This window comes from Lissotriton helveticus, chromosome 5_1, assembly GCF_964261635.1.
Source record: "Lissotriton helveticus chromosome 5_1, aLisHel1.1, whole genome shotgun sequence".
Lineage (NCBI taxonomy): Eukaryota > Metazoa > Chordata > Amphibia > Caudata > Salamandridae > Lissotriton > Lissotriton helveticus.
In genome coordinates, this window is record NC_136065.1 from 652,064,888 (window position 1) to 652,090,554 (window position 25,667).

The 25,667-nt window shown below is 46.7% G+C and overlaps 1 protein-coding gene across 1 annotated transcript in view; it reads left to right on the top strand.

The window, feature by feature from the left end:
* Nucleotides 1-24,229, top strand: part of FBXL15 (F-box and leucine rich repeat protein 15) — a 48,023-nt gene extending 23,794 nt beyond the window's left edge. Inside the window, exon 4 of the mRNA XM_078643050.1 lies at nt 22,864-24,229. Within this exon, the coding sequence (XP_078499176.1) occupies nt 22,864-23,053 (190 nt within the window). The 3' untranslated portion in view covers nt 23,054-24,229. The remainder of the gene's footprint in view (nt 1-22,863) is intronic.
* The last annotated feature ends 1,438 nt before the right edge of the window (nt 24,230-25,667 follow it).

Genomic DNA, 25,667 nt, shown 5'->3' on the forward strand with positions numbered 1-25,667 from the left:
ACGCTACTCTACATCACACTACTGTACTCTGCACCACTGTACTCTACGCCACTGTTCTTTGCTAATATACTCTACACCACTTTACTCAAAACCAATACACTCTATCCCCTTCTACCCTGCACACTACGCCTCTATACTCTACTCTGCAATACTCTATGCCACTGCACCATTGCACTCTGTCACTGTACTCTTCTCTGAAACAATCTACACTAAGCCACTGCGCTCTATGCCATTCTGTGCCACTCCACTCATTGAAATCTACAACACTGTAGTCTACTCTCCACCACTCTACTGTACATCACTACACTCTACGCCAGTGCAGTCTACCACACTTTACTATTCTGTGGACCCTAATAATAAAGGCTCTTGTCGGTGAATTACTCAGAGCTTATTTTTTTTTGTTTTCTAGAATCTCTGGAGCCCCATGTTGACCAGCACCACCTTATTATGAGCTCTCTTTTCCCCTTTTGGGTTAAGGTTGAAACCACCAGGTTGGCACTGTCCTAACTCGGTGGGCCGGACTGGCCAATTATGAAGCATACCACAAATATGTGAATGAGCCCTTAAACACCTGGGTGTTCAGGAAGACCCACATAGCCAGAATTTGGGAAATTCCCCTTGATGTGCATGTGAGTTTCTTCAGTCTGCCTACCTTTTTGTGAATTGAGTAAATTGAGTGGAGGCTGTAGGGCAGGGATTTGGTCCTCCACCTCTCGTCTGTGTGGTTATTTATCTTTAAATAACCCATTGGGCAACTTCATAGGTATATTGTAAAAAATATATATTTATATCAAGAAGCAACCTCCGAAAATTTCGCACATCCTCTAAGACATGTCCATGTTCTCCCAATATTACCATCAAATATTGTTGGCTTCTACGTGATACATTTGTGTGCTCATGTACCTAAATGTTAACAAAAATGATGGGTTAGGTTAATCCCATCAGAATGGCTTCTTATTGGACTTGTGCATGATTTCATCACAGTTACAGTTAGTCTGGAGATGTTCCCAAATTCATCCAATTCATCAATCATCAGGGTAAGCCCTTGGTCAACATTCATTAGAATTAAATGCATATCATCAGCATACAGTGACATTGTGTGTGTGCTACCCTTTCTGATAATACCATGTTTTTTGCCCATGGAGTGTACCACCTTTGCAGAGGGCTCCATAATCAAGGCAAATATTAATGGAGATAGTGTGCAATTTTGCAGTTTGACACTATTTATGAAGTATTGTTCTAATAATATTGCTCAGTCAGGACTCTTAAGTTAGGTGCACAATAGCATCAACCATGTCCTCATAATCTCTCCTATTCCTGATCGACCCAGTGTAGCAAAAATATATTTCCAGGTTACTGTGTTGAATGCTTTCTCCAAATCTCTCGCAACTACCAGTAGTGTGGTTTAGGTGTCTGGACTATTGTTTCAACATGTAAAACAAGCACTGTATATTCAAGACAGGATTACGACCTGGTACAACCCCACTCTGCTCTGATTTTTGTCAGGGCATGGCAGTTTGTTAAGTATACCATTATCTGTGGCGTTCTTAAGAATAATATAATTCATGGGCAAGGGTCTGTAAGAGTATACTGTTTGCAGATCTCGATCTAGTTTGGGAAGCAATACATATCAATACCTCTCTTTTGAAAGGAGGGGTTATACCTTCAGCACTGTAACCGCGTATAATTCTGGAAGCTTTAGTGCCACTATGTCTACATTTGTACCATAGAATTAAATGGGTTGGCAGCTGTTCCAGAAGTTTTCCTTTTAGCTAGATCAGGAATTGCCTTCTCTGCCTCTAGAAGTCAGTGGTTTATCCAAATGTTCTACTTGATCTGGGCAAATAGTCTGTAGTTTCCTTATCTAGGAAATCTTCTAGCTACCCAGTTGTAGCCTGGTCCTTTGGCCCCTATAACATTGAATAATCACAAAATGTCTGAATATTAAATATCATACTCTATGTCCTTTGTCTTCCGTTCACTGTCCCAGGCACTTCTTATTAGAATTCCTTAAGACTCTGATTTAATCAGCCAGTCTAACAAACTCCCTTCTTTATATTGTTCCCTGTGTTTGTTTGCCATGTAGGTTCTATAATCAAACAACACAATCTTTCCAGATTGCCCCCTCTGCCTCTCTGAGCTATATCCTTCTTCAGGCTGTGCATTTGCATTTCAAGTCCATCTGATTCATTAACTATGTTCATTCATGATTCATAGATTGTTAACATGCAGTGCTCTGTAATCACCACATTGAATGCCTCACATTCCATCAAAGTGATAGGCGCTGTATTTTCATTATTCCCAAAGAAGTGCCAAATCTCGTATTCCAAAATGACTACATGTGGAACAGTTGCTTTCTGTACACTTCATTGGAATCCCTATAACAATGAATTATGATCTGGTATAGTTCTAAAGAGGTACTCAGTTTGCAGAACGGAAGCATATAGTGATCTAGAACTATATATCTTTTCTAATCTGCCATGTAAGTCATGGATTGGTAAGGAGTAGGACTACTATCCGGAATCAGGGTTGACCAGGAACCAACCACACCCCAGTTACTTGCCCATTTCTCTATAGCTAGGTCTGTTCTAACCACTGACTAAGGGGGTATGGGAGGGTGGGACCTATATTTAATCAAGTCACTTACTCCATTATAGTATTCTCGGAATGTGTGTGTTTTTTTACAAACTGCCTTGTCAACTGTTTAGGAATCAAACTTGATCAGTGTTTGGAGCATGTTACTGTCAATTAAAAAGTGTTTTCCATAGAACTTGCCCACTACAACAACATAGTGTCCTGGTGCGATATAGTTTGGTAAGCTATGAAAGGCACCCTGGGCTTATCCATGTTGATGCTCCTGTGGCATACTCTGAGTACCCAGTGTTAAACCACAGCCCTGACATTTCAGTGCAAGTCCCACTTCTCTATGTGTGTCTCCTGTAGAAAATCTATGTGTGACCTGCTCTTCTTGTAAAGGGTGTATATTTTAAATATCTTACCAACATTTTACATGCCCTTAATAGTCAGGAAAGTGTATTTAAGGTTCAAGGTTGTTCTTCAGCGTTTTTCAATCTTGGTTATATTGCTGGTCCTATTCTTGTCTTAGCATTGACAAACATTCTTCTCTCGAACACATTCCGCCTCAAATGTCAGAGTACCAGTTCATTGCCACTGTCACATTGACTTAGCCTCCATGACCTCTGTAAACTGATCCCCTATTGTACCAACTTGCCTCAAAAACCAATATAGATATGCAGGTGGGTTATACTTTCTGCTTACCAGCACCCCTGCTGGTAACATTTACACATCAACAGGAAGGTTCAGTGGTCATTCAGAACAAATAATCGGTGGATCTCTTAAGGCAGTTTTTCATCTTCCTGCTTCCAGCCTTCCTGGATGTCCAAACGTGAACCAGGAAACTTAGCAACACATCTCACTAGAGTGACCGTGTACAAAAACTAGAGTAGAGAAGTCTTTATTTCATGGGCCTAACCGATTATGTTCATAATTTTCACACCATTAGTCAAGGGCATAATCTTAAATTTGTAATGTGTGGAGTTGATTATTCTCCCTGCTCTTGGCTATGGAAGACTCCTTTATTTAGGATGTAAAAGACACCTGCATTAACCTGTAGATGATAATTTTCGGTAATGCAGAAGGCTAGGAATTACTCCACTTCACAAAATTGTATCCAGACCCAAGATGGCTCCTAAAGCCTCTAAAACTCCTAATGGTGGCATTTGTTGCTGTTGCGGAAAGTAAATAATTCCTTTTATTATTTCCCCTTCACACACCCTATTGGTGTCATGCTTCATCATCGGGTTCACCCAGACTCCTAAAGGTCTGGGTGGGCTCGACTATTTTTCAGGGAGCTCTTAGGAGATATAGGCCTGGGGGATTTACAGAATAAAAATCCTACTACTGCCCCAGGTATCCCTTTAATAGCGGGGATGTCAACATAATTTGTTTTGAACAATCCAGGGAGGGAAATCTTTTGTGCCCTGACGAAAGCCCCGGACCATTTTTTGGCCACGTTTTTTGTGGGATGAAACATGTTGGCAATTTTGTAGGGTCTTAGGACCATAACCTCTGAAAAGGCCCGCTGTTATCATTTTTAATATCAACTACATTCCCGCTGAGTAGGTGGAAACATATATGGGTCAGCCCCTCTAAAAAACAAATCAGAACAGCTGATCTGAAGAGGGATGGCTGATCTGGTCAATGTAAAAAGGCAGAAATGGCCGACAAGTAACCTTTAACTGTGGCTACAGGAAGGCTTTGCTTGGCCAATGATATACAAAATATCAGATAGAGATGCTTGTAAGGGTTGGATGTGATGAGAGGAACACCATCGTACCAACTTCAAGCGTACACAGTTTTGGTAAAAAGACCCGTGGCTTCTAAAATGATATTAACTACTTCCGGAGAAAGATTGAATGCTAGTTGTAACTGAGATCCTCCCGAAGAGGCAGTCAGATTGGAGGACATGTGCTCATGGCGAGAGGTTCTGGGTATCACATTCTCCTAGCGCCGTGTGGAGCCACTAGGATGACTTTTGCTTGGTCTCTTCATATTCCTGAATACTTTGGATAGAAGATTGGGGCGGAAAAGTGTATAGGAATCCCGAGCCCCAATATAGGTGAAAGGCACATCTTAAAGAAAACTGCCTTGTGAACTCCAACACGCAAAATCTTAGACACTGCTTTACCCTCAGTGGGAAATAGATCGAGCCATGGTTCTCCCACTTTTGGAAGACACACTGTAACACCTCTGAGCATAACTGCCATTTGTGATCCGCTAGACAACATTGGTTGAGTTTGTCTACTCTGGCATTTTAAGATCCCGCCAGGTGATGTGCTATCAAGAAAATGTCCTGTGCTGTCAGACATTTCCAGAGACGACGAACCGCCTGGCAACAAGGCACACAACCCCACTCCACCATTTATCTTGCAAAACAACATGGCAGTTGTGTGGTCTGTGAGAACCTGCACCTTTTCCACTGAGATGGTTGAGAGGAACGCCTTCAGTGCAAGGGAATCCTTCACAACTCCAGCATGTTGATGTGGAGGCAAGCCTCTGCCGGAGACCAAAGTCCCGTGGTATCTTCCTCTCCCAGATGACCTCCCCAACCCACTAATGCATCCGTCACAACAGTTGTAGGTGGAGCAAGGAGAGGAGTCTACCACCAGTCCAATTGTGGTTAAACCTCGACTGCATAAGCTTCTCTGACACCTGGATGGAATCTGACAGATTTCCTCGGTGCTAGCCCACTGACATTTGTCTTCCTGTCGCAGAGCCTGCATGTGCCACCTGGCATGGTCCTCAAGTAGGATGCTAGAGGCCCAGAAGCCTCAGTGAGACCTAGGCTGCAGATTGAAACATCGAGATTATAACTCGAATGTCCTGGACTCGTTGAGCCAAATGGAGGGCTCTGAAGACCAACGTGTCAGGATAGGTCGAATGAATAGGAGTCAGGTGTAACTTTGGCACATGTATAAAAAATCGTAAATATGTCTACAGATTGGCCGTCGTCTGGAGATGGTTCACAACTTTTGAGGCAAATCCGCTTTCAGTAGTCATTCATCGAGGTATGGGAAGACTGGTATCCGCAACCTCTGCAGATGGGCAGTGGCCACTGCTATCACCTTTGTGAACACCTGAGGTGCACTAGTAAGCCCACAGAGGAGAACAGAAAATGCAAAATGCTCCTGACCCTACCTGAAACGGCAGAAAACGCATGTGGGACTGTAGGATGGGAATATGGAAATGTGTCCAGCGCTACCATCCAACCTCCTGGATCGAGGTTAGACAGAACTTGGGCCAGAGTAAGAATCTTCAGCTTGTCTTTCTTTTGGAAGAATTTCAGAGGACGAAGATCTAAGATGGGTTAAGGCCTCCATCCTTTTTCAGTATCAGAAAGTAATGGGAGTAATAACTAGTCACAATATCTGAAACCGGTACCATCTCTATTGCTCCCTTGGCTATGAGAGCTAAAACGTCTCCTTAGAGTTTAGACAAGATTTTCCCGGGAGATTATATGTTGTGGATGGTATGTTTGAAGGAAAGGAAGGGTAGGAAGTAACCTGGTTCCACGATCTGGGGCACCCATTTATCTCAGGTGATACTCTTCCTTCCAACCAGCCAATTGTGTGTTATCAAGGTTTAATTAAAGGGGGTTTGCAGTGGCTGTAGAAGGGGGCTCTGTGTTCGGAGTAGAACGTTTCCCCTGGGAGCCTGAACCCCATCGACTAGCTCCCTGATCTCTTCCCCTAGGGGATTGAAAAGTCTGTTGTTACTGAAAGGAATACTGCCCTTGTCTTTGCAGATAACCGCTTTCAAATTGTTGACAAGGGCATTGTTGAGGACTCTGTCTTGTTGGTGATGCTAAGTGCAAAGAATAGGCAGTGTCCTTTTACTCATTGAACCTTTCAAAGGCCGAATTGCCTTTTGCCACAAAGGGCATGTCCATAAGTGAGTGTTGAACTTCAGTGGAGAATCCAATGGAGTGGATCCAGGCATTCCGTCAAAGCGCAATGCTGATGCTGACTGCCCTTCCCAGACAGTAGTGTCTTGGCCCAATTTTGCTGCATTCTGACCATCAGAAACCAAACATTGCAAGATATGACATACTTCCTCAGGGACTGCCGCCAGGACATCACATACTTTATCCCATAATGCACAAGAATATATCCCCAGGAGGCATGATGTATTAACCAACCTAAGGGCCAGACTGGTCAAAGATTTTGACTCTATTACGCGACGGTCAATGGAAAGGCATTTAGGTTTGTACGACTCATAGAAGCTTGTGTCACAAGGCTCTCTGGAGTTGGATGCTGTGGTGAAAAAATCAAGATCTCCCAAGCCTATATCTTTTTCCCAGGTCAATGTCTTCTTTCCACCTCTCTATTAACCGGAGGGCTAGACTCTGATTTGCCCAAGTGCCACATCATCACATCTGTAAGGGCCTCATTAAAAGGCAATAAGGGCTTCTGAGAGGAATGAGCTGGGTTCAAAATCTCTGTAAGAAAGATTGTTTTTACCTCCTGAGTAGGTAGGATAAGATCAAGGCTCTCTGCTGACCTCCTGATTACTGTTGCAAAAGATGCAGTCTCTTCAGTGGTAATGACCGGATTAAGAGAAGTCAGACCAATGTCTGAAGAGGAATTCAAGCCACTGGCATCCTGGAGTTCATCAAACACATCACTTTGCTCAAAGGGCTGATTATCTTCATCAAAAATGAACTCCTCTCTAGGATAGTCAGGTTCAGAATAAGCACATGTCCTAATACTAGAGCGAGGAGAATGGGCTTCGGTATCCAACAAAACAATTGGATCTTTGCCCAGAGTCGACAACGTAATCGCCTCTGATATCGAACTTAGCTGCTCCAGTTGATGCGACCATGATGTCTGATGCAGTTCTGAGGATGGAGCCAGAGAAGTTGTTGGATCCGGATTCAATGGAGCCAGATCCAGTGATTGTATTGACCCTAGGACAAGGTCAAGAGGCATAGCTGGTGTCCAATACGAATTGACCAATTGTAAACCAGCTAGAGGTCTCCTTAGATCCATGGAGCCTGAGGGAATTCTAGTGGGATCCAGTGTGGTACTAGAGATCTTGTCCATAGTCCTATTTAGCTGTTGGAACTGATCCGGAGTTGCCACCCGATCAGATGGAATTTGAACAGGAATAAGCAAGGAAGCTGACTTCACTAGAGGAGAACAGCTCAGAGGCCAAGAGGTGCCAGCTGCGCCATGCAATCTAAACGGTGTGAGTGGTAAGGCACAGGTAAACCATGCTTAAATTTTTTTAATTGTTATGGTTTTTCTTCTAAAAAACTTAATTTCGATGAAGACTGGTCACGAGAATGACCTCAGGAACACGTTTGCACCCTGGCCTTTGATCGTAACCGCCACGCCCAAAACTTCGACTGGGAACGCGTCTTCGACTTCCTCATCTCAACAACCAGAAGCATTGCCTCTCGGTCACAGATGGCCTTTTTGTTCATCTTGGCACATGACAAATAAGCAAAGACACAAAGGCAGCTGACGTAAGGATTGGTAACCACCATCAGTTGGGAACAGTCCTTACAGGGCTTAAACCTGTAGGTTTAGGTGACATTTTTCCTGCACACTTGCAATTGTTTGAGGGGAAAAGTACCAAATGTGTTCAATGACATTTGAACCTCCGAATCCTCATTGGTTGGCATAGAGCAAAAGGAACTGACGCCAGCACATACCAACATCACTTCTGTGTGGGACTGAGAAGGACAAGGTAGAATACCAAACTACGTGGTGGAATTGCTATGCAAATGTTTCCAGATCCAATCTTATGCCTTGGAATACTTAAACCGAGAGGAATCTGCTGTCAGAAGTCTCTATCAGAAAACACTAATTACTTAGAAAATGATCTGTCATATATAATGTAGAGGGAATGGGTTGGACTCTGTAGCGCCGGTTATAAATGAGTCATACATATATATGTAGTCACAGGCAAAACAGCTGTAATGTAAAGGTGTGTGTGTTGCATTAATTAGCCAATTTAGCGATGGTGCGATATAAATATCCATTGAATCATGGCTTGGTTGAGATTGCTCATGTGAATGCGCTAAAAGGCAGGCCCAAAAATCCTGAGACCCATGGTTCATTTGCTTCTAAGGATGCCCTGCCAGGAGATTGAAAGACACTGAGGACGATCTGACCAGTCGTCTTACTGTGACCCTGGAAACTAGATCAGCGACTAGTCATAGACTGGGATCATTTTGCTGGAAAATTTTCTCCACTCATCAAATTACCAGGTAATACATAGATCCTATGAGCAGCGAAGGTAGAGCAGCTTTTTGGGTTCTTGAATAGCAGTGGCTCTTTCCAGCTCGTTGGCATATTTTTATTGTAATGAAGTCGACCACAGAAGCTGAGTTGTGTAGCCATGAATATTTATTTGTAGATTACACAACAGTCATCGAAAGGTGTTGTCAGCTGGATGGACAAGTTCCAGCTAACCACCTGCAGTGCATAGTACTCTACATTCAGAATTGGAAGCCATGAATTAAAAACCATCCAATATGTGATAAATTGTTCTGAAGGAGAATATTATTGCTTACTACCTCTGCCAAGGAGTTGAGGCAATTTTTGAGGAGTAAAACCCAACTCTGGAACTCAAGGATTAGTGCTTAATTCGGTGGTTATTGAGATTAGTCTTTTGCTCTCATATAAACCATTCCACCCATGTACTCTAGTTTCATGTGGGTAGAATAAATAATTAGAGGTTAGGTGTGATAATTAGGTGGGGTTATGCGAGTTCATGCAAATAGTTTCTGGAATAAATGACATGCTAGCGGCAATTGGGTGTGTGTAAACTTGGCGACAGGAAGGGGCAGGATACGAGTCTTGGTTAACGGTTGTCGCGCAATAAAGTCCATGTCCACAACTTCTTAGTTAGCAAGAAAGGCCACTTTATTAAGACAGGTTATAGACAAAACATCAAACCACATCTTTATTTATTTATTTAATTATTAATTCAAATTGCTCTCAGCCTAACAGGTCATTCCTATCCACTGATAAACCCCCCACCAAGTTAAACCTAACCAAACCAGAAGCCCCTAACTCTTATGTATACCCCTTCCTTTCCTACAACTGTCTATTGAGGATGGACCAACCCGCTCCAGGCTGCCCACCCCCCACTAAAATCCGCCTACAAAGGAAAACAACCTGTCTTAAAGTGGCAAAAATAAAAAACAACTAACCAGCACGGAAAGCACAGAAAAAAACAAAAAAGGCCTAAAGAAAAAAGGAGGAGGGTGGGTGGGACAGAAACGAACCTCTCCGCCCGCCTCCCTAGTGCACAGTGAACCCTTGCCTCGCGCTGACCCTAATTGCCCCACCTGTCCCTCTCTAATCAGGACCCCACCTGTCGTGGCCATCTCCCAGCGCGAATCTACCCGGGGAGAGACCGGCTCGCGCGCGGCTCTCCCCAGGTCCCCCCTCGCGCAATAAAGTCCATGTCCACAACTTCTTAGTTAGCAAGAAAGGCCACTTTATTAAGACAGGTTATAGACAAAACATCAAACCACATCTTTATTTATTTATTTAATTATTAATTCAAATTGCTCTCAGCCTAACAGGTCATTCCTACCCACTGATAAACCCCCCACCAAGTTAAACCTAACCAAACCAGAAGCCCCTAACTCTTATGTATACCCCTTCCTTTCCTACAACTGTCTATTGAGGATGGACCAACCCGCTCCAGGCTGCCCACCCCCCACTAAAATCCGCCACCCAGGAAAACCTTTAGAGTTTTCCTGCCCCACCCCAACAGTTAAATTGAACTCTGAGAGCACCACAATTGAACAGCAAGAACTTTTGCAATTAAATCATGTAATTCTAAAAGATAAATTGATTGACCCATGCGAGAAAGGTGGACACCAACCGCACGAAATAGGTGCCATTCGAAACCTGCAAATGAGGGTGAGACAAAGCATAAATACCCAAATCCGTACAAAAGAATTGCATAGAACGGTTCAGCTTCTTCCGCGCCTTGTCCATTGCAGAATCCTCCCGTGCACCAGTCCAGTGAAGTCGAGGCACGAATTCTGTCCAGCTCACCATGGTGCTCGCCCATAGGTCTCTGAGTACCTCCAGATCCATTTGCATTGTGTTAATCAAAGTTAAGCCTGATCAAGAGACCATGTCGTTCTCGCCCAGATGAATGACTAGCAGGTCAGGCGGGCCCCCACCCTTAATACCAAGAGTAGCCAGCAAAGTAAACAAACCCCCCCAACGCATTCCTCCAAAACCATGCCAAACAACCTCACGTGGTAAACCGGTAAGACCTAAAAAATCGCCCACAATGTTGTCCTTCCGCAGCCACTGCAGCCCACCTCACGAAGGAGTGTTGAATAATCCACACCCTCCATTTGAAGACGGCCAGCCCGAGCCAGGGACCTAGTAGAAAAAGAAATGTCAACGAAGCAAAGATGTGCTACTTACTCACATAAGTCTCGCAACACCCTGACCTCCACCTCCCAATTCTCCGGATCGGAGACCAGTCCCACCCCTGCCGGGCAGCCTCACACGCCGCCCCAATCCTAAAGAATGGGTACCAAATTGTGAAGACTCCAATCCCAGAGCTAACAAAACCTTCCATAACACACCAATAACTGGACAACTGTAACGGGACTGCCATCAAGGAGACAAAAGATCACACCAGATGAAAAAACACAAGACTGCAAAAACCACTCCCACACACACCGGGCAACAAGCCACAACACCACTCCTACCAAGAAAAAACCCCACTCACCCCTGCCCAGCTGGTCCGGTTTGAAAGCGCGCAAACAGATGCGCAACCTATCTAGTTCAAGAACCACTGCCTCACTGGTCATGTCCACCCTGGTGCGTAAGCCCAAAAGCGCAGAGGCCAGAAAGGCCCCGAAAAAACAACCACACAAAACACCACCTAAATTTGAAATACTCAAACTCAGCATAACAGCAACCCCTTAAGAGAAACAACATTCGCTGGAGCTAATTCAAAAGTGACCGGCCGACGCAAACACCTTAAAACAGACTGCAGCCTACCCAGGCCCTTCAAAACCTTGACCAACACCCCCCCCGCCCCCACTGGATCTCTTCCCCACCGCAGCAACCCATAAAAAGAGACCCCCGCCAATTTGCCAGAGATGGCAACCGAAAAACAGCAACAAACTCGCTACTCCAAATTCCAGACTTAGTTGCTCCGATAAGTTGGAACCCAACGGCATACCAATTCCAGAATAAGGCAACTTTGTGTGAGCAGACTGGTCCCCTTCACTTGAAGTCATTGTGTGAGCATCATCCCCTGTCCGCCCCGCACGAAAGGCGGTAACATCCCCTTGTGACTTATCATTCACAGCAGCATGCCGCTCAGACAGCTGGGTAAGAGCAACTCGCTCACCAACATCCCCATCCCTAACACCAAGAGAACGAGTACGTTTGACGGGGAGACTCTCCCCTTGTCGCCGCACAGACCACCACCCTTCCTGACCCTTAGGCAACTGCGCCAACTGCTGCCGAAACACCGGAGGATCCCCTTGGCGTGGCTTAGTTGGAGACGTAAATCTCACTTTTGCGTGGTCCGCACCAGACTCCCGCAAAATACGAACACATGGGATTGCCCCACACCCCCTTTCCAAATCCTTGTGGCAACATTTCTAACCTCCCCATCACGTACTTCCCCTTCTTCCAAATCATCATCGTCAATATCCCAATGGAAGACATCATCCTCAACATACTTACCACATCCACCAGGAAACTCCCCATCTCCCACACCTCCATCATAATACTCCCATTGGTTACCATCACTGCGCACTGCGCCCTGTTCCGTAAAAGAGGAATCCGCTCCAGAAACCTCTTCCGCTCTCCCCTCCCCAAAAACCGCCGTTGTGGCAGCCCGCAACAGAGTCCCCTGCCCGCTCACGTGAAATGGCGGCCTCGTCCCCTCCAAACTTATTATTCACATCAGCTTGCCGCACAAGCAGCGTTTGAAGAGCAACTTGCTCCCCAATAACCTCATCCCCAATACCAAGAGAGCTAGTACAAAACTGGGAGACTCTCCCACTTGTGCCAAACAGACCACCAGCCGTACTTACCTTCCGACACCGCGACAGCCGCTGTTGAAACAACTCAGGGTCCCCTGGACGCGACTCGATTGACGATGAGACTTGACTTTGCATGGTCCGCACATGACTCCTGCAAAATACTGAGATAAACTGATTTCCCTAACCCACCCCTCATTTGTGACTTAAACATGTGCAATATCCTCAATTCGTAGTTCACCCCCCAACAAAATTGCCACTTCCACCAAGAATCTCCCCATCTCCCACACCTCCATCGTAATACTTCCGTAAAAGAGGAATCCGCTCCAGAACCTCTTCCGCTCTCCCCTCCCCAAAAAACCGCCGTTGGGGCAGCCCGCAACAGATTGGCCCAACCCACCCCCCCTTCATGTTATCATTAGAGACATCCAAAAGAAGGTCATCCTCATGCCCAACATAAACCCCCTAGGCAACTTGCCAGCACCAAGTCCACCAACGTTGGATGCCCTCGGATAACTTCGCTGTGCACTGCGCCTCACAAACCAGAAGAGAAATCCGCTCCAGATCCCCTTCCAGAGCCCTCCGCCCCAGACTGAAACGCCCCCTGCTCAGCCCGTAACTGTGCCCTGTCAGCTGAGGACCGACGACCGTAGCTGTAGCCTTGCCATCATAGCAGCTCAAGCCAGACTGTACCATACTGATATACCCACAAACCCCCGCCGCAGCAGTGGAAACAACCGCGCATGAATCGCCCCCTGGAGCAGGCTCCCGGACAAGGACACCGCAGCAGGAATAGAGTCAGGCCCAACCACCTTGCTTCCCAAAGGAAAAGGAGCGGAGCTCGGTGGCAACACACCCCCACACCCCACAAACAAGCCGACAGAGGAAACAATTGAACCAATGGCCCCCAGGCTGAACCTGCTGGGAGAGGGGGACAGCACATAAGCCCCGCCAATTAAGTGGAGAGACGTAGCGAAACCGTGCCAGCCCCACTACACCGGAGAAACAGGGGCGCGAGGAGGGACCATTGTACCCAGAACCATGCCGATGTGACGCTTAGAGTACATCCATGTGTATCCCCTCCCTATGTATAGAGAGATAAGTCTAAGCACTAGGGTATGCATTAGCCCTCTGTACTCTACAATTCCTAAGTAACACGTAGAGGATACCCATGCGTATCCCATCCCATGTATACAGAGATAACTATAAGCACCAGCCTCCTCATTGTGCGACCCTACAGCCTGCACCCTCACAAGGACCCTCTGTGCATCCCCCATGCAACTCATGCAAAACTGAAAGTTAGATATGTATGTAGTTAGTCAGCCATGCACGTGGTTCCAGAAAGCGCAAACCCCACCCGAAGGCGCCAGAGCGCTCCCCAAAAAGAACGGACCGATACATGAGGAAAACATTACACGTGAACAGTACAAAAGCAGATGCCAAGCATCATGAGGTAAAAGCGACAATTGTGCAAAAAACAAAATACATGGGTAGCAAAAGCGCCAGGAGGAAAAAAGTTACAAATGCGCAGGGTACAAAAGAAAACAAAGAACAAGTAGAGGCATAATACTGCAAAAGAAGCTAGACAACCAGGCACAAGCACAAACGTAACGTAGGCAATGGGGGCACCTCTGCAAGTATCAAAGGCAAACAAAATCTGAGAGGAAGCAAGCGCTCCGACACCCCCGGGGAAAAAACCCCGCCACACAAAACCGCATCAATAAAACAGAGATAAGGAAATAAAGGAACATCCGAGCGAGGGCTGCTCCCCCAAACACACACCGCTTCCCTGAACATGTGTGGGCGATTCCCGGAAGGGACAGCGCAGATCGTTATTTTTAGTCAAGGAAGACACAGGGCGAGGGGTGGGCACATGCCTGGCCCGGGGCCCATCAGACCCAGAGGAGGGTCCCAACTAAACAAACCCTACCCATAAACCCCCGCTTCCCCGGAAACGGGGACTACGGCCAGGCAGAGTTCACACTTTAGTGCCACAAAAAAGTGAATAAACTGGGACGACTTACTAAGGCCCCTGCTTTCAATGCACCCTGTGGTGTCCTGGGCAGGCGTGGCAACCCGCTGCCTGCCCCCTGCCCGGCAGAAGGCACTTCTACTAGCAGATGGGAAAATAAAATAAAAAGACCAAAGAGGATGGGTGCCATGCCACATGAAGGAGTGCTCCTTTCCCAGATGTCTATGACTGACTGGCAAACACGGGGACGTTAAAGCAGGAAAAGCACAGCCTGCATCGTCCATCCCCACGTCCGTGTGTGCGTGAGCTCCTTGCAATCCCAGCCGACTGTCCGTTTGAAATGTGACACTCAGCGCTGCAAGCCCCTGAGTGCAAAGGGGGAAAACATGGACTGAAAACCAACTCAGTCATGGGCAAAGAAAACGGGATTGAGGAGTAAAGTTCGGACATATCAAACACTGCGAGCAAATCCCAGGTCTATGCTATGGATTGGGTGCCGAAATGAGTTAATCGCAAAGTGAGGGAAAAACACCAAACTATTACTTAAGTGTTGGTGCTTAAGTGTGAATACACCGGTCGCTCCCACAAGCACTAATCCCCTTTGAGGACGCCCCCAGCACCAGCCCCCAGTAACGCACGGGACCCTTCCCTGCTGAGAACAATAAAAAGAGCACGCTCCTGAGACAATAAACTGACCTGCCACTGTGACTCGGCAGACCCCATCCAGCTGCACAAAGGGGGCATGGCAGCAGCGACATGCTCTCCGTCCCGTTGCGGTGCCAAAAAGGCCGGCGCCGCCATAGCCACGCCTCCAGCCGCAGTCCGGAAAGGGCGCCCACGCCCGACCCCCGCCGCACCAGAAACTCAGAAGGTCCACGCGTCCCGCTCCACGGAGGACCCGAATGGCCCCCAGTACCACCGTGTAGCGTTCTAGTGGTCCGAGGGTCTCGGCTGAGACCCGGAACCACTTGCACAGTTTGTAACACCTTCAGGCCAGGCTTGGCCGGAAGGCTATAAATAAACGGGAGGAAGTCGCTCGGGACTTCCTGTCCAACCGTCCCAGCACTTGTGTCAGTGTCCCTCATTTATATTACCCTTCAGTGACAACCGGCCCCTACATTTTGGTCGACGAGGGCGGGATCCTACATATCCCTACCTGCAGGCGACGTCTATCTGTGGCGAGTCCGGATCCGGAGTGACGCGTGGCCCGTGAAGTTGTCCCTGAGGGCATCGAAGCTGTTCCTCACCCGAGGCTGTGTGGCGCTCCTCAGCCCACGAAAGGAAGAAGACACCCGGAAAAGACACCCCGGTAAGCAGCGTGAGCGAGGGCTGCGTCAGGCACCGGGCGGAGGAAGAAAGTGAGGTCGAGGCCCAGAAACGCTTCAGGAGCCGCGCAGAACACGCGCATGCGCAGGAGCGGGGTCCGGCGCCCGATTAGGCCTCACACGCTGAGCCTGACAGAAACTGACAGGAACACGAGCGCAGAGCAGCGCTTTCAACAACAAGTAGGGGAAGGCATCGGCGAAGCCGATTTTAAGCGCGAAGAAGGCCCAGCTGCCCAAGGCACACAACAGAGAAAAAATTAAACAAACTAATAACAATAAAGCATTGGTAAAACCAACGCAAGAAAAAAAAAAGAAACACAGACAGTCAAAGTTGGCAGCTATATCTTGACAAGATAACACAACAGAGAGACACTACAGGGACATTTTAGTGCCAACAAGCATTGGCAAAACCAGATTTTAAGTGGAAAAAAAAAAAAAAAAAAAAAAACAATCCAACAAGCATTGGCAAAGCATCACACTAAAGCTAAAAGGGACCATCGGTATCTACAATGTCTGACCTACCAGAGGAAAACGTGAGAGGAGGCCCTTCTGGTAATGCAGACAATGCTGCTCTTCCACAAAATGCAGCAGTGCAGCCTCCACCCCTACAACATGTACCAGTACCAGCGCCGACACCAACCCAACACTCATCGCACGCGCAAGTGCAAGCATTACCACCATTCAGTGGACTGGCGGACCCGTCGACGGCGGCACCTAGGTGGGCTACATGGCTAGGGAGACTAAATAACTATTTTATAGCCACCAGGGAAAAAGATGAAGAAGTGAAGCGTTCACTACTGCTTCATTTTGGTGGTGAAGAAATATATAAAGTGTTTGCACACCTCCCGAACACTGGAGAATCGAACAACTATGATGCCGCAGTGCAAGCTCTTAATGCACACTTTGATCCTCAACTCAACCCACATTATGAGAGATTCAAATTTAGGCAGTCCAGGCAAAGGGAAGGAGAAAGCATGGATGCATTCCACGCCCGCCTACGTGAACTGGTCAGCACTTGCGCAGAGGATGATTCGAATAAGGAAGTCACAGCCCAGCTCATACAAGGGTGCAGAAACAAACCCCTAAGGACGCTGATCCTCCGCCAACCAAAGATTACATTAGAGGAAATCCTCCTACTGGCAAGATCATATGAGTTGTCGGATGTACGCTCTTCAGCAATGGAGGCAGTTTTGAATGCCAACGCGAACAACGGATCGACAATCAAGGAAGAAAAGGTTGATGCAATCAGCAAATCCAGTCGAGGTGGAAGAGGCAGATGGCCAACCAGAACACAGAGACAACCACAATGTGGCTATTGTGGTCGTGAAGCACATGAGGCAGGGAGTTGCCCAGCACGCGGGAAGACCTGCTCAAACTGCGGGATCCCGAATCATTTCTCCAGCGTATGCCGAGGAAGAGGCCGAGGAAGAGGATCGTTCAGGAGGAAGTCACTATCTGGGGCGATCCGCCAGCTGGAGATTGAACAATCACCACGAAGCGTGAAATCAACATACCAAAGGTGTGACAGGCTCGACGATTCCTCGGAAGATGAAGATGGTGAGTGCTACTTCGTTTCATTCACAAATGAGCTGAAACAAAGACGACGGCCGCAACCCAAGTGTAACATATTCATAGATGGGTCCCCGGCAACCGGGGTGATAGACACAGGCGCTACAGTAAATGTCATGGGCATCCAGCATTATAAAGCTTTAGATCCTAAACCAGAACTGGTCCCATCCAAGGTCCGAATATTCACATACGGCGGGAAAGAGCCACTCCCGTTGCGAGGCAAGATGGTAGTACAGGTAAAAGCGGAAGAACACGAAGTTACCACAACATTCCATGTGGTGGACAGAGAAGCCGACCTCCTAGTTGGAAGCCACACGGCCGAAGATCTACACCTAATTGCATTCGCGAATGCCGTCAAAAGCATCCAAGTTGACGAGTTACTACAGCAATTTCCATCGCTGTTCAAAGGATTGGGCATGACCAAAAGACCGCCAATAAAGTTACATATCGATAAAACAGTACAACCCATCGCCCTCAGGCATAGAAGAATACCCTTCCATCTCAGAGCAGCAGTAGAAAAGGAGTTGGAAAACCTAGAAAAACAAGACGTAATAGAAAAAGTCACTGGTCCAACCCCATGGGTTTCGCCAATGATGATCGCTGAAAAACCTCGTCAGCCTGGGAAAATACGCATATGCATAGACATGCGCATGCCGAACAAGGCAATCAAACGAGAGAGGCATATTACACCGACAGTCGATGATATTCTAGCTGACCTCAACGGAGCACAGTGGTTTTCTAAGCTCGATTTAAATGCCGGATATCATCAACTCCGGCTAGCGGAGGAAAGTCGCTATATCACAACATTTTCCACGCACTTGGGCCTGAGACGCTACAAACGCCTGAATTTTGGCATCTCGTCAGCTGCCGAGATTTTCCAAAACACTGTTAAGGAGATCTTATCGGGATTGCAAGGCGTATTGAACGTCAGCGATGATATTCTTATCCATTCAAAAACAAGTGAGGAACACCACCGGCGACTACGCGCAACACTCAAACGACTATCGGAGCATGGAGTCACACTCCATCAAGAAAAGTGCAAGTTTTTCCCAAAATCAGTAGAATTCTTTGGATATGTATTCGACAACAACGGGGTGAAGGTGGATCCCCGCAAGTCACACGCTATAAAACATGCACTTGCCCCATCCACAGCGTCAGAGGTGAGGAGTTTTCTAGGGATGGCGCAGTATTGTGCCCGGTTCATCCCTGGCTTAGCCACCATAGCAGAGCCGCTTCGCAACCTGACGAAGAAAGATGCACTTTGGAAATGGAGTACAGAAGAAGAGAACGCATTTACAAAAATCAAGGCAGCTCTGTTAGATACAACAACGCTTGCATATTTTGACACCTCCAGAAAAACGGAGATCCTAGTCGATGCTAGCCCGGTGGGGCTCGGAGCATTATTGACGCAGGAAGCAGAGCCAGGTGTGTGGACCCCGTTGGCGTTTGCCAGCAAAGCGCTAACAGCAACAGAGTCCCGGTACTCACAAATTGAAAGAGAAGCGCTGGCAGTGAAATGGGCCTGCAGCCATTTTCATTTATATGTGGCAGGATGTCCATTTCGATTAGTCACTGACCACCAGCCACTGATCCCACTATTCAGAGGAACCGCTCCACATCCACCACCTAGGATAGAGAGGTGGGCAATTCAAATACAACAGTACCAAATGGACTTAGTTTACAGACCTGGTGAAAAGAACCCAGCTGATTTTCTGTCCCGTCACCCAGCTGCAGATGGAATGGTCCCTGAAGAACAAGAGACCCTGTTTGAAGAAGAAATCAATCTCCTGGCTCAGAGCGCATGCCCGCAGGCCATGTCCATCCCAGTGATAATTGAACATTACCTTCAAGACAAAGTGTTACAAAAGGTGGCAAACACCATACGAACAGGAACATGGAATGGATTCTTAAGGGACAACAATGACTGGTCAGAGAATGAGCGTTCTAGGATAGGCCAAATATGGAAAGTTCACAATGAACTAAGCATGGCAAAGAACGGACTGATTCTCAGGGGACGCCGCATAGTAATACCACTCAGCTTGCAAGAACAGGCCACCATGTTAGCGCATGCAGGACACCAGGGAACGCGGCGGATGAAGAGCCGAATGAGAGAGAAAGTGTGGTTCCCAGAGATGGAGGACAGCATCGACACCCTAGTGAAGAACTGCAGACTGTGCCAACTCACCAGCACTCCTGAAAACCCAGCGCCTGTCATCACAGAGGAACATGCCCCTGCACCTTGGTCTTGGGTTAGCATGGACTTTGGAAGTTTCCCAGATGGGAGAACAACAGTTGTTCTTATAGACTCATTTTCCAAATATCCCATCGTGGAGTTAGCTGAATCCACCAGCTTCAGAAATGTTCAGCCTATATTGAGCAAAATATTCGCCATGTTTGGTCGTCCCCAGATCCTGAAGACGGACAATGGGCCTCCTTTCCAGGGGAGTGAATTCCGTGACTTTATGAGTACATTAGGGATCAGACATCACCGCATAACACCCCAGTGGCCGCAAGCCAACGGTGAGGCCGAAAGGTTTATGCGAACCATCAACAAAGCATTAAGAATAGCAAATATTGAGGAAATCGATCCAGAATCAGCACTACAACAGTTCCTAGGAGAATATCGAAGCACGCCACACAGCACAACACAGAGAACACCGTGGTCGTTGATGTTTGCAGGAAATCGGCAAGACAGTCTCCCGATGACAGAAGGCTGGGCACCAGAGCCATACAAGTCCAGTGAGACTCAGCGGAGGAGAAGACTGAACAATGAACGGATCGACAAAAGGAGGAGAGCACAGAGTAGAGACCTAGCACCGGGAGATACGGTGCTACTGCGGACACGAAGACCAGGGGGCAAGTTCAAGACACCATATGAGCCTGAACCATGGGTCATCAAGGACACCAAGGGCACTGCAGTCACCGCACACAGAGATGGAGAGGAAGTGACCCGCAATGTATCCTGGTTTAAACGCATCCCAGCGGAATCAGCAGGGGTTGAAGAAAACGCTGAAAGCCACAATGATGACCAGTCAGCGGGACGGCGTGAAGAACAACCCAGGACAACATTACATGAAGGGGAACCGACTCTACCGGCACCAGTATCACCAGTGCAATCACCTGTACGAACTGCAACGCCAGCGAGAGGAAGACAGATTTACCATCTCCGACCTAACCCTAAGCCAAGTCAGAGACTAGCAGAATATATGTGCTACTCATGAACCATGTATGAACACAGCAAACAAGGACTAACTTGGGAAGGGATGTAGCGTTCTAGTGGTCCGAGGGTCTCGGCTGAGACCCGGAACCACTTGCACAGTTTGTAACACCTTCAGGCCAGGCTTGGCCGGAAGGCTATAAATAAAGGGAAGGAAGTCGCTCGGGACTTCCTGTCCAACCGTCCCAGCACTTGTGTCAGTGTCCCTCATTTATATTACCCTTCAGTGACAACCGGCCCCTACACACCGCAGACTCCTATACTGCACCACAGAAACGAACCTCTCCGCCCGCCTCCCTAGTGCACAGTGAACCCTTGCCTCGCGCTGACCCTAATTGCCCCACCTGTCCCTCTCTAATCAGGACCCCACCTGTCGTGGCCATCTTCCAGCGCGAATCTACCCAGGGAGAGACCGGCTCGCGCGCGGCTCTCCCCAGGTCCCCCCTTTTATTTTGGTTAACAGAAAGTCAGTACAAGTAGGGCGAGAGGTTACTCGTCTTGGGGATCGGCTTCGGTCTGTTTGTCGTCTTCCCGAGGTGTCCTCTGTCTTGGGGGATCGGGTGGGGCTTCTTCGGTGTTTCGTCTTCCGCGACTCCGTGACGCCCACAGCACGCTCGAGGCGGGGAGACAAAAAGTGAGAGGGCAAGGATCAGATCAACTGTCCAATAGTAGTCGTGCAAGGTAAGGGGAGTGAGGGCACACAACAGTGAAATTCGGCTACAAGTGATAGTGAAGGGCAGTTGGATAACGATAGCGCAAGTACTGTAACCCAGAGCCGCAGTCACGTCCCCGTGCCTCCCTTGCCTCTCACCCAACCCGAGATTCGGCTACGTACCTCGCGGAGCCACACGCCTCCTCCTAGCGTGCGGCTGGGCGGCTCGTGTTGTCGTTGGCCTCCTGGCTCTCTGTGTTCCGAGGGCGCCTCTCCTCCGGTCCGGTTTCCCGTCACAGGTATGTCCGTCCGCTCCTCGGTTCTCTCCGCTCCCTCCAAGTCTCCGTCTGCTCCTCTCCAGCTTCTCAACGTCCCGGCTCCTTCTTTCTCGTGACCTCCGGTGAACAAGCACACCTGGTCTGAATACTCCTCGGCTTTTGGTGAGGTGATAGGCTCCACCCATTCTCCTGCCGCCGTCCAGTTAAAGGGACCACACTCTTCGTCTTCTGATTCCGGCCCCTGCATGTCGGGCCGCCACCATTCTTGCATCTGCTCGGGAGACTGTGGAGACAAGAGGTGTGTGTCATTGCTGGCATCCATGTACTGATGTCCGGGGGTCGTTAAGGGAAGGGGCGACCGACTCCCCCTGTTACAGTGTGGCTAGGTTTCAAGGATATGATTTTAAAGGAAAAGTTGTGATCTATGAAATAAAGTGTGGGCTTTTTGCAGAGATAAAATAATAGAGACTAAGCAGACAGTCATTCACGCAACTTAGATTAAGCCATACTCGGAGAAAGCAAACATGCAGTGGATGAAAGGTAAGGAGACGTTAATTCGATAGAGAGGTAAGGGAAAACAAACGATTTCAAGTTAAGGTCAATTTTCATGCAGGGTTTGATGATGTAAAACTATAGAGAGATAAAACATTATTTGCAAGTCAAGTAGTGTAGTGTAGCCTTTGTACAGCCCTTTCTACCCTTTGTGGGGCGCTGAAGCACTTATCCATTCTGATAGCATGCTACATCATGTGGGTTGGTGGTTGGAAATGTGTTGTCTTTCCTTTCAGGTTATGAGGTAAATATTGCTATGTCGTGCATGCTGATCATTAAGGTGCATATATTGTGTTATGCACCGCTGTGCAGTGTGAGAGATTGATGTACTATTGTGGTATGCTGGTAGCACTGTTTAGCTCTGCAGGTCCCTTTATTGTGTTAGTAATTTTTATTTTATGTTCTCAATCCTATTTCCCGTTCTGGCTGTAACAGGAGGGTGTCCACTCTGACCTTATTAATGTGAAGTAAGTCACCGAAGTAAGAGCGATTCCGAGACCTGCGGGTCACATTTCCTGTAGCCCTCCTGAACATGAATACCATTCTGAAACGTCAATTTTATAGATTTACCAAGAAGTACTGTGCTGTAAACATACCTCTATAAACTGAGTAGTGTCTTCATTTAAAGTACTAAAACAGATCTTGCGGTTAAAAAGAAAATATGTGTAAAAATCGTGTAGGTTTGTGATGGGAATTTATTAAAATATTCTCCAACTGTGATTTCCCTTTACAGATCTCTTGCGGAATATTGCCCCAAACTGCAGTCTCTGAAGGTGAAACACTGCCATAATGTGACTGAATCAAGTTTGGACATTCTGCGAAAAAGGCATGTGGAAATTGACGTGGAACCTCCACTTCAGCGAGCACTCATTCTGCTTCAAGACATTGTTGGATTTGCACCATTCATTAATTTACAAATCTAATATGGTGAAATTGAGTTCCTACGCTGCAGTATTCTAGGTAGAACTGGTTGGGGAGAGATATCCTTGTCATCATGGGCAAGAGGCCATATTTACTTAACAGCCATCATAGGCAGGGAGCATAAAGCCTTAGAGGGCTTTACCAACATTTCATATTTATTTCCACAAAAATATTGGACATAGGTTATTAAAAACGAAGCAGAAAGTCTGAGTTTGGACAGTTTGACGACAGTGATGGCAGAGATGGAAGAAGTCTTGTGCTCTCATCTTTGCTATTCATGGAAAGGCCTTAACACTGTGCCCTTACTGGCTTGTGAAACAGCAACAAGACCTGAGGTATTTCACTGTTGTGGACATTGGCTGCTGAAGCAGTGAGTGATTATGGTTGTTTGTCAGAACCACGCAGGCGTTAATCAAGCCTGCCTTAATAATGCTGTCCGAACAACAAATGTGTCTTCATAACGCATCCCTTACAATGCAAATCATTACAACGACTTGCGTTAGGGCAATAGTATATTTTACTATTCCAACTCAAGTCTGTGCAACAGTAGGGAAAATGAGACCGAAAATCCAATATCAATTCAACGACACTTTCCTTAATGCAAGGCATTCTAACGACTTGCGTGATAAAGGAATGCATTGTAAAGACGCATCCGTGGTTTGGGCCATGCTGTTGAGGCACCGCGCGGTGTGAGCTGCAGTAGAAAGTCTGTTTCGCGTGATTATTGGTAGAGGTGAGTGGTCCAGCTATGAAATCGTATATATTAATCCACCAACATTGTAAGAAAAGCAATCCAACTCTGATCATCAAACAATATATTTAATGGGAAGGAACCCGTTTTCGTCAGTGATGTTAAGGTGGACTGTAATTGCCTACACAAACTAGTAGACTGTATTGCACTTCTGAAACTGTACTGCAATTAGTTTTGCGCTCCAAAAAACATTATAGTAATGGAACAAGCACTTTAACAATACATGAAAGTATGTTGCACCCCAATGTGGATCGCCATATATACATTCATGTTCATCACGCCAGACCTAAGATTGTGCTGATTAGAAGGATGTTGGACTATATAAATTTGTAGTGAACATGAAATGTGGATGTGTTTTGGCCTCTGATCAATGAGATTTTATTGAATAAAGTGCTTACAGTGCCTGTAAGCATTTCCAAAACTGTGAGACCTGGCTCTGATTCCAGTAATTCGATGTGTGTTTTTTTTATCCTATTTTTGTTGACAGGTTATGGTGAATCTTGAGGAAATTTATAACATTTTGATCTATCAAAGTATTGGTACCAAAGTGTCCAAAACCTGGGAGTGAGTGCTGTTTTTAAATTAATTGGACTATGGACGAAAATCAGAATTGAGCTACGGTATACATGTGTTGGGGTAGTTATTTTAATGCTCCAAGTTGGCCAACCGTCCATTGTCATTAATGACAATCAAAATAATTCACCCAACCTTCAGTCGTCTGTAAAGCAGCAATTTGCTACAGGTTGCACCAAACATTAGGGCATGTTTTCTAATTTTACATAAAATACAATGGAGCAGCCATCCTCGATAGAACAAGATGGATTGTAAGGACCTTTAACGACATTCAGGGCCAGCGTGTGCCTGGTGCACAGAGAGGTTATAGTTCTGCTCCAAGTACTTGTAATACATAAGCCCTAGATGCCAATATTACGGGCCTCCGTTCCAAGCTTCAGTGAATAAATCGGCTCCCACACAGATTACAAAGATTATTTTAGTAAAATGTGTATGGTGTTTAGTTGATTTAGCAATAGCAAACAATCACTTCAAAAAGATATTGTACATATTTTAAACACTCACACTTCAAACATCCTGTAGCTATTTCTATGAAACTGGATAGAAAAATATTGCTATAACAAATTTATGATAACAAATTTGCTCATTTTAGATTAAGAACAATGCACATTCAGTTGCCTTCTGTCCTGGGAAAAACCTAATCATTCTGATAGACCCAGTGTCTCTCTCCTTCAGTATTTCTATTACATTTCCTATAGTAAGTTTATAAGAGACAATCTTACACATAGAAGGAACGGGTAAGGTAAAATTTAGCTTTGACGTCATTAGGCACATTATTTACTAATTCATTTATTTGTTTAATATTCACTGTTCTTTATTCCCATTTGACAAGATCACCATAAACACAGCATTTGGGTACTGATGATGCATCCTAGCTTCTAAATGCCACCGAGCAGTGCCTCGTGAAAGAGAGCTGTCCTGGACCTCACAAATCTTACCTGTGATCTGTGAAGTATTCTTGCAGAGACGACATGAGCCACCACCACCGAACCCACCTTACCCCCAAACTGACTTGTACACAGGTTAGGATGATGATGGGCACGGGGAAAGAGCAAGAGGACGTGAGTTGGTCTTGACTGCTTGTAGGGAACCTCTCTCAGGTTGGGGACCCACTGGGTATACCTGACAGCTGTAGAGGAGAAAGAAAGGCACCCTAGTACTGGACACAAACACACAATAACCCCCTTCTATCTCTCCTAGTACACTTGTGGAAGGGTACAGTACCTGTAGAGGTTGTCCTCAGGTAACAGTGCTCCAGCGTGATGAAGGGATAATCCAACTGTGGGGGATCC